Source organism: Pseudochaenichthys georgianus, chromosome 5 (genome assembly GCF_902827115.2).
Source record: "Pseudochaenichthys georgianus chromosome 5, fPseGeo1.2, whole genome shotgun sequence".
In the NCBI taxonomy this organism is placed as follows: Eukaryota; Metazoa; Chordata; class Actinopteri; order Perciformes; family Channichthyidae; genus Pseudochaenichthys; species Pseudochaenichthys georgianus.
Genome location: NC_047507.1, coordinates 20,888,816 through 20,898,609, shown reverse-complemented (window position 1 = coordinate 20,898,609; position 9,794 = coordinate 20,888,816). Strand labels below are relative to the sequence as shown.

The 9,794-nt window shown below is 39.7% G+C and overlaps 1 protein-coding gene across 1 annotated transcript; it reads right to left on the bottom strand.

Annotated features, from left to right (window-relative positions):
- Positions 1 to 1,113: 1,113 nt before the first annotated feature.
- Positions 1,114 to 8,163, bottom strand: oxtra (oxytocin receptor a). Its single transcript, XM_034083471.1, has 2 exons — positions 6,819 to 8,163; positions 1,114 to 1,870 (listed from the first exon to the last, which is right to left on the bottom strand). The coding sequence occupies exons 1-2, from the start codon at positions 7,744 to 7,746 to the stop codon at positions 1,629 to 1,631; spliced, it is 1,170 nt and encodes a 389-aa protein (XP_033939362.1). The 5' UTR covers positions 7,747 to 8,163; the 3' UTR covers positions 1,114 to 1,628.
- Positions 8,164 to 9,794: the final 1,631 nt, after the last annotated feature.

Below are 9,794 nucleotides of genomic sequence, written 5' to 3'. Positions count from 1 at the left end.
ACAACTTGGCCCTAAGAGTACTGATATGTCTACCATTACTTTTATGAGAGTAATATCTGCATTTTCTCTTTTGGTTTGATTAGGACACATCCTGGGGATTTCAGAATGGTGCTGGATGTGGATTTATTGTATTGGCTTCATATCGCAATATATTCCAGAAGTCTGAAATGCAAAAAATGTCCCACATTAGGGCAATTCACCCTACAGTCCGCGGCATATCACATCATAATCATATATTTCCTTATCTGAGTCAGCTGAGCCGTATCTGGCCATGCAACACTCACAGTGTCACATACTGTATGCAGAAGTATTATTTGAAGCAACATATTCAGTTGACGAAACACTTGAGTCAAATGTAATTAAAGTCAGATCCACTCGTGTCTTGGACGGGGCAGTGATATCATAAACCTGTTAATGTACTGTACATTTTAAAGAAGACTGTACGCATTCAAACACTTGTTCTTTTACCAGCTATATTCACCTTGCAGGTGTAACTATGTGGCTTTTATCCTGAATAAAGTGTTTAAGTCATGGATGTTTAAAGTTTAACTTCTTCATATGTAATATTATAGTTGACTTTTCATTCAGGAAGTATGACACTGCGCTGTCAGTACGCTTGTCCATGTTTGTGATTGGTTGAATGCTCCAAATACCACCCCTTTCATGTGAACGCGCACCTAATAGGACATGGCTGGCTTGAGCGATCCACTTGATAACCCGCGTCGTAGTACAGTTTAGCGAGAGCGCGTATGTTTTGGATTAGGCCAACCGGCTAACTCAAACATATCCAGGTTAGGTTGAACCAGCTTCGTAGTACAGGCCCCTGGTGTACACGTGCTCCTGATCTCAACCCAATAATGCATTTTGAGCTGAAGCTAAACAGGAAGTTTCAATGTGCTGCCAAAACTGTGCAGGAACTCAGTGACGTTATTGATTCTGTGTCAACAATCATCCCTCTAGTACATTTCCAGCAACATTGCCAAGGCTTTCAAGAGGCAGTAGGTGCTCCTAATGAGCATCAGCAAGGTATACATAATAAAGCTAAAATGTGTGCTGCTTTCGCTCTTTATTTATTTTCGAAGTGGTTTTTATTTTATTTTTTACCAGGGAAAGACATGACATTTCACATCTAACAACATATCAAGTACAGTAAGTAAGCATAGATGTATGCAATACACTGTAAATGTTACAAAGTAGTTCACAATATTTAGAATAGATAGTCAATTTCATCATAACACAGACAGCAGGATCCACAAGCTTTGCAACTGAATCAATAATGTTTACAGTGCTTCAAAAATATTCTCGTTGCCTTTACTTTCTCTTCACTGTACACATATATAGGCCTACTGTACATCTCAAACAAGAATAATATAAAAACAAAAGTCAAGTGATTGCTCAGCTTGGTCTGTGATTATCTTATACGTCTTTATGAACAAGAAATATCACACCATTACTCAATTTCTGTACATATTTCTATCTCACAATTCCACTTCACACTGTGAAGTACTGTTAATACAACAATTAATTCCTTCAGGGCTTGAACTTGCAAGGTGTATCTGAATGAGTTGAACTGCTAGATATGACGCAGGTGTTTGAGAGGAAGGCTCGAGAGAGAAGGGAAGACAGGCTTATGTGGAGGATGTCTGTGTGATGCTCCTCTGGCTGCTGGTGCTCTTAATTACAAAGGTGGAGGAGTTGCTCTTGTGACTGCAGTCAAAGTCACGCTGGGAGGACTTGAGGTAGCGTGTGGAACAGCACAGGAAGTTCTGCCTGAGATCCTGGAACAGATGCCCGGCGAAGCACATGTAGATCCAGGGGTTACAGCAGCTGTTGAGGCTGGCCAGAAGCATGGAGATGATGAAGGGCATGGCTGCAGGAGATTAGGGAGAGACAAGTTACTGACAAAACAAAAAAACCCTGCAATTTAATTTACTCTGTGAAAAAAAAGGTGTTAGTGGCTAGCATTGAGTTTCAATTGTGATGCTTTTTGATCCATGGCTGTAGAGAAGGCATTGTTGGTTGATCAGTGTAATACTATTTTCCAGATTGCAATATATTAACTGCTATGTTAATTGTTTTGAAACATAAACCCATGGTCCCCAGGGATTACATTTCAATAACGGTGGCATTCACCTGAGCCTTGACAACTATTGAGTGGTTTGGTTTGAACTAAGGTACAGAAATCTATGCCCACCTTTAGGATGAATCATACAAACCTTAATTAATGTACTGCTTTTAATCTAGAAAAAATGTCAGGTCACATGTTGCCCAGCATTTTAGCTGGCTGACATTAGCTCATGCTAACATGAATACCGTAATCTGCCAATATAAAACCAGTTCTCAGTCTTTGGAATCAGAAATTGAGAAGGCATAGGAGTGTCATAATACTTTCAGCTCAAGCGTGAGAAATAAACACAAGATGATGTCAATGGAAATTTGTTCAATCAAGCCAGAAAGCAATGCATTTCTTAAACAAAGCAAATTCCTGCAAAAACACTTTCAAGGTTAGACTGCGAGAGATGGAAATGTTGATCACACCACATCCATGTATTTGGCTCATATCCTGTATTTAGCCTCTTCTTACTGATTGTTAATCCATCTGTGCTCCTGCTATTCTCATGTTGTCGCTAAAGACAACGGTTTAATGTCCCTGAGCTCCAACAAAATGTCACTGTAAATTATCTCTGGAAGGGCACGAAAGTCACACGCATGATTAACAAGAATCAGCCATTAGGGGATGGATTTATGAGACTAAAACACGAGTTTAACTCAGTGCAGATGATATAAATACCCTTCAGCTATTTTGTCATGGGTTTAAAAAAAAAAAACTTTGGGTAGACACTGTGCTAAATATATTGGATGTATGAAAATGCAGTAAAATGTATTAGATACTAAACATATATTTTAACCTGAGCAATACAATCCAAATGAATGAAACATTCTACAAAATGGCAAGCTAAAAAAGGTGTTTCACCAGCTGCTATTAGACATATGTAACCATGGGTTAACCTGCTCTATTACAGACTATGCTGCTGAGAGAGAGGAGGAACCATGCTTCATTGGAGATGGCGTGAAAGACCTGCTGATTATCAAGACTTCTTATCGGGGTGGATGAGAGCAGAGCAGGGATCCAATTTGAATAATAGAAAGAACTATCGAGACAAAGACTTTAGTGAATTCATTCAGTGTCTTTCACGAGAGCGATGATTCGCACAGCAAGTGAAAAGGCAGAATTATCCTCCCCTGGGTGGTACATCTGTCTTAATGTCAGAGCTGATACTGGGCAGCCCCTAAAGACACTTCGGCAAGTCATTAACAAGGAAACTTAGTGGTAATTCTTGTTCCCTGATGGTAAATGCAGCGCAGTAATCACATTTCCATTCAAACATCAAGTGATATTTATGAGTAAAATTGCTTTCAGAGGGCTTTATGTACCTAAGACCCTGCTTTGCTTTTCTTGCTGCTAGTAAAGACAAAACTGTGTATACAAACTGACATTTACACTTGGACATTGAACACTGGGCTTTGTGTCCATTCAGTACTTAACACAGATCAATACGTGAGTCTGAGTCAGCACCCGAGGGCACCAGGCTCAGCGGGGGGTAGATGTTCACGTCGATACTATTTTTGGGAGGTTGTGTTCGTGTCTGAGTCAGAGCAAAACCTTCAGGTGTTTTTGTCCTCGAGGTAATCTGTCGGTCAATGTAAAATAACAGGCGCTACTGACGTCAAAAAGATTGGAAGGATGGGACAATAACATTTCCAAAAATCATATTGATGAGTGGGTTGCTAAAAATGGAAATGTCCCTTCTGTGACAGTACTGGCTCTTTCACAGTAAAACAGAAGTTTTGTTGGAACTTTGACAAAGCAATTTGGCTCTTTGTTCAATCATTTAATTAAAACATGCACTTATTGGCTCAATGTGAAATTGTATGAGTTTCAAACTTGTGTGTGCTTCAAAGCTGATCAAATTGTGGCTAAAGTTGTACAAATTAGATGATATACAAGATGCCACTGGGACATCTGTAAAGTAAAAATGAAGCTACCACAAGAAATAATTTAGCATAGCTGGGGAAAAGCTATCTAGGCCTTGTGCAAAGGTAAACAAATATTTTACTAATAAAAGCATTTAAAATATTTGTTTATATGTACAAAAATTAGGGTGTAAAATGTAGTATTTCCCATTTTATGTGGAACTATGTGCTGGACTGTTTCTGGGCCAATTAAGGAGAACAAGCCAGCTTCTTATCTAACTATCTGAAAAAGCACATTTTAATAAATGTCAAACTATACATTTGAACAATAATGTTGTTGACTGTACCAGGGTTTACTAAATCAATCATCGCAGAGCACATGATTACTTTGGTAAATGGGGAACAGTGTGAAGAAAGTGTGGTAGTCTGCATATAAGTACATAAACTGCTCCTACACATCCTTTTTCTGTTGCCTTTCAAACACACGGCAACCTTTAAGAAGCAATTTTGCACTTATATTGAAATGTCAGCTTGTTTGATGGTGAAAATAAAAATATGTCTTTATTAAGTATATCTCAGAGCAAACTATTCTAATTATTTGTATAATGCTGCCAATAACTCACAAAAATGCTGAAATAATGTACTTTTCTGCACCATGAAAATGTATTTAACTTTAGATATCCAATTATGTTTTTGCTTCGCACAATGTGCAAACAACATGCTATGTATATGTTCCATGGTGGAGGATTATAAGTGAATGACCTAAGCATTATCATAATCTTTGTTTGAGGTGCTATTTAAATATTTGCTATATCGCTGCAGGTTGACTTAGCAAAGATTACACATTAACAATTAGTTTTCTGTTTACGCTCCTCACTGGCTGCTAATATTTCACTACAACTGTTTCCAGATGCCCCATTACAATTCAAAACACATTCAAACAACCTTAATGACTACATTAATGGCAATTTATTGCAACAACACAATCTTACTTAACCTGATGTTTTATTCATACTGTTTCCTTTTAACATTTGTGAATGTTTGAAACACGTTTGCAGGGTAGGGTTTTCCCTTAGCGAGGGATTCAAAGCTTTGCAGTCTGGGCTCACCTAATGGCCACTCTATCTGCACACACACAGGAGACACTGCCGCCTATCTTTTTTACACAAACACTGGCAACGTGTCACAGCAAATTCTGGCCTTTCTGAAGAAGTGTTCACGTGGACGACAGCCATCAGACATCAGCCTCCGCCCTGCACTGAGCCATGCTCTGCAACAGAAAATGAATTCATCACTTTCTTTTCCATTCAAGGGACAGAGCACATTTGCTGCTAGTTTTTACAGCACTGTAAATATCACTGAGAGGTTTAGCAACAAAGCCATAGCAATTTACCTCAGTGTTGGAGAACTGGGTGACAGCTAAGAGCAACTGTTTAGCCCCAGAGTGTAAAGAGCTCAAATGAACAATGCCACTTGATGACAGCGACAGAACCATTCAGCTGGAGCCTTAAACACAAACCCACAGAGGCAAAGAAAAGACCAGAGGCCTGAAACACAAACATCTATTTACTCTTCACTCATCCTGAAACTTCCTATTCCCTATATGTAGGCCTATTTAAGTCTGTATTTGTAGAACATGTTTCTCTTTTTAAATATTTTGTCTGGTAAAATACAAGGTTTGTAATGTCTTTGAGGACATGCAGACATATCATATTAAAAACTGTACTGCCCAGAAATCCCCTTAGATCATACAGACAAATGAAAACACATTTAATATTAAACACTTTGACAAGGCTTTTACTTTAACGGCGCCTTGTATTTAGTTATATTGAAATGTAATGGAAATATAGAAGGAGAAAAGAGGCAGAGTCCAAATAACTTGTGATTATTGGCATATTAAATCTTCTTTTGGTAAATGGGTGTGGCCATGTGCCAGCCTGTCGATAAATGTAGGGACCACATGGCTGCTAAGTGACCTATTGTGGTTAAATGTCAACGACACACTCCAACGTACCTTGCAGGCACAGAGCTCTTTGGCGCGTGTATGCGCACAATAATTTGATCAATGATTAGCCTTCAGTCGGTCTCTGCAGGTCGAGGAGCGTCGAAGGAAACTCGTGAAGTAATGCATACTGCTTTTTGCATTTTAAAGGGCCTACCCAATTATTTGTAATCATGAGAAATATAATTTATTATGACATATAAGACATGTTGCTCCTGCTATGCATTTCTAATGTAAAATGACCCCGTGTTATAATGATCTGTTTCAAATGTTGGTGGTGAGGGGACAGGGACTGTATAATAACTGTGGGATAAGCAGGATGTGTGTTTGATTAAAAACCCTGACATTTACAAACTTTAAAATGCCTTATTTAAACAAAATCCAAATCCTTTGCTATAAAATCTGACATGTTAAGTAGTTCAAAATGTATTTCATTTGTATGGTTTGGCTGAGTGTCAAACCTCCTGCACTGCACCCATCCGCACCGCACCCTGGCTGCGTTATTTACCCTGACACTAAAACGGCAGAACCAGGCTCTCAGTGAGTCAGCCATTAAACCATAGTGCTTTATTAATATGAATGAGGAAAGCAAAATACACACATCTCAAAGATTGGGTTTGGTGTTCTATGTTTGTTCCATGGATACGCAAGCGTTGGTATCCTCGTGCGTAAAGAGCTCTGTTGCGCACAGCAATATTGATATGCATCACGGATATCCATTAATTACCATATCGCCATGAAAATGTGCAAAAGGGTTGAACATATGAATACTGTGTTAGGGTTTTAATCATTGTAAATGCGTAATAACTCGCAGCATGGCACACACTCAAAATCAACCTACCCTCACGGGGCGCAGCTGGATCCCACGCAGACCACATCTGAACAGAGAAAAAGGGTGTCCAGCAGACGATATAAGCCAAAACGATCACAAAAGTCATTTTCACGGTGGTTATCTTCGCCTTGGAAATGAGCTTAACGCTGCTCACGCGGGCCAGTGTGTTGCATTTGCAGGATTTGGGCGTCAGGCTTATACACTGCTCGCGCCTGGTTTTCAGTTTAAAGTTTTGCCATATTTTGAAGCTTATTAACCCGTAGCAAATGCTCAGTATTGCCACCGGGATGATATATATGGTGAGGCTGATCCATGTGATGTAAGCTTTGGCACCCCAAGGCTTTACGAAGTCGCCCCAGCAGTCATACACTCCGGATCCAGCCGAGCCAACCTCGATCAGGGAGAAAATGAACATCTGCGGGATACTGAAGATCAAGCTAATGACCCAGGAAACAATGACATAAAAACGGTCTTTTCTCCTGTGCAAAGAACGGAGAGGCTGGCAAATTGCCAAACACCTGTCTACGGACATCAAAACTAACATGTAAGTGGACGCGAACATCCCAACGACCTGTAGGTATTTCACTAACCTGCACAAAACGTCCGGTCCATAGAACCGAAATGTAATGTCCCAGATAAGTTGAGGGAGAACTTGAAATATCGCCACAACTAGATCGGCGATGCTCAGGTGCTTCATGAAGTAATACATGCGGGACTGGCTGTGTTTGGTAGTGTGGATGGCCAGCAGGACGCACAGGTTCCCCGCCAGCGCCAGAAACAGCACCAGGGCGAGCACAGTCACCTCCACCTTCGCCACCTCTTCATCCCGCGTCAGAGGGTTAGTCTTATTCAACAAACCGGTCCCGTTAACGATACTTGAGTTCCTCAATGAATCGTTAAATTGCCAAAAGTCACTTTCATTTGAAATACTCTCCATTGTAGCAGTCTTGTCCTCTGTAGATGCGTCAGGGGTTTGCACTCATGCAATAACTTAAACAGTCACTTAGAGGGTCTTAAGTGGAAAAGTCTTCCTTGCTCAGGTGTTAAAACGCAGGGTGAGGTTTGATGAGTCTTAACACATATTCATCAAGGATTACCAAGGATTTGTAAATCAATCTCCCATCCTTTTTAGAAACTGCAGATTGAAATATTCCGCACACTCTGCCAAAAGAAAAGTAACCTTAAAGTTCAGAAAATCTTCAATGTGGATTTACTAGATAGCAATAATAGAGTAAAAAAATCTGAGAGTTTACAATTGACTGGCTATAGGTAATTCTCCAAAATCCAAAGAATTAGCAAGCTGTGAAGAAATACAAACACAGTATTCACTTTAAAAACAAAAAATGCCACTTAAATTAAAATGTGACGAGAAAAAGTGCTGCAGAAATTGTAAGCTCCAACATCCTCTCTGGTAAGACTCGGAATGGCAAGCACCTCAGCACTCAACCCGTTATATCTGTCCCCGGTTCAGTGTACAGAGAGAAACCCCATCACCTCCACAAGGGAGCGATGTGAGGCGTTCATAAGTGTCCTCCCATCCTGCTCTGCAGTTCGGAGCCCTAACCCCTGCATAAACCCCTCGACATACTCTCACTGACCTCATTTTGTGCAATAATTGAGCTGTCCATACTGATGTTTGGGAGAAAGCATGTGGCCACACAGTGAAGCCTTTGGTGCAAAAGCTTTGCTGTCATTATGAGATAGTTTCAGTGTGCTATAATCTGGGTTCAAATTAGACTGAACCTGACCTGCGTTTTTAATAAGTGAACAGCTATTTAATAAACACATACACATTCCTAACCTTCAACTGAGAGGCAACATTAAAGGTAAAACAGGTGACATGCAAATATCAGAATTAAAACGATTTCTGAGGTTTAAGTGCGTCAAAAACACACGCAAACATAGTTTCTATCTACTTAAAAACTGTTCAAAGCCACCCTGGTTTAAAAGTAAACTGCACCTGCATGTGTGACACCATCAAGGTAACACCCTCTGAGCTAAATGAATATGAATGAGAAGAGGAGTATTTTGGCACATAAAGCCATGCGCTTTTTCATGAGGACACAGAGCTCGGCACACATGTTTCATGTTCACACTATATGTGTTTTTTATCGTCCATGTCTAAAGGCATAGACTACAATAATGACACACTTTGGGAGAACTTTATTGATGTATAGGATCCAAGCCCATATTTGAAGATAAAATGAATAACAACATTCCTTATTGTTGTTGTTATTCTGTTTCTCATGATTTTTGTCCTGAAGGTAAGGTTATTGTAAAGGTGTCCATGATTACCTCTTACCCTCATAACAATGGGGGGGGGGGGGGGGGGGAACGCTGTTGAAATGTAGCTGGCAACGTTGTGCGACGTCCATGTTAATATCCATGTGCTACATTCCAGCCGTTCTCTCGAAGATATATGTCTTCTTCCTATCTGTGTCGCCAAGTGCAATGCTGCAGAATTAGGGACTAAAATAAAGAAGGTCAATCCATTAATACTTAATTAAGGAGGGCGATGTACCAGGAATAGTCAATCTATTTAACATGAAAACTATTATACATGAATGTATACAGTTTAATGTTGAAATGTCTTAGTAAAGGAATGAAAATGGCCATATGAGAGGATTCGTTACAGACACTAAGAGGAGTAGGGTTTTTTGTAAAAATGTAATATACCAATCGTCTCTCATTATGCTTTCAAAATTCAGTTTTAATGGATACAAAATAAACTACAGCACAATGTATGTGAAACCAAACATGTTGTCGATCATGATCATTTATAAGTTTATAAGTGCCAATACTCAACACTGACTTTTTAAGTACACATCTTGTTGAAAATGTAGGGACATGATTGATAATATGATTTTAATTAACCCCAATGCTAACAGAATCAGAAGTGCTGTAAGTCATATTTGTCAACTACTGTGCGGCTCTTTAAATTTCCAGCAGTTGCAAACCCTGCGGGCAAAGGTGTTAGGCTCCTCG

Excerpts from the sequence above, each read along its gene's own strand:
- oxtra (XM_034083471.1), bottom strand. The coding sequence starts at position 7,746 with ATGGAGAGTATTTCAAATGAAAGTGACTTTTGGCAATTTAACGATTCA. Across the intron at positions 1,871-6,818 it reads TCCAGCTGCGCCCCGTGAGG|CCATGCCCTTCATCATCTCC; the intron begins GTAGGTTGATTT and ends AATCTCCTGCAG.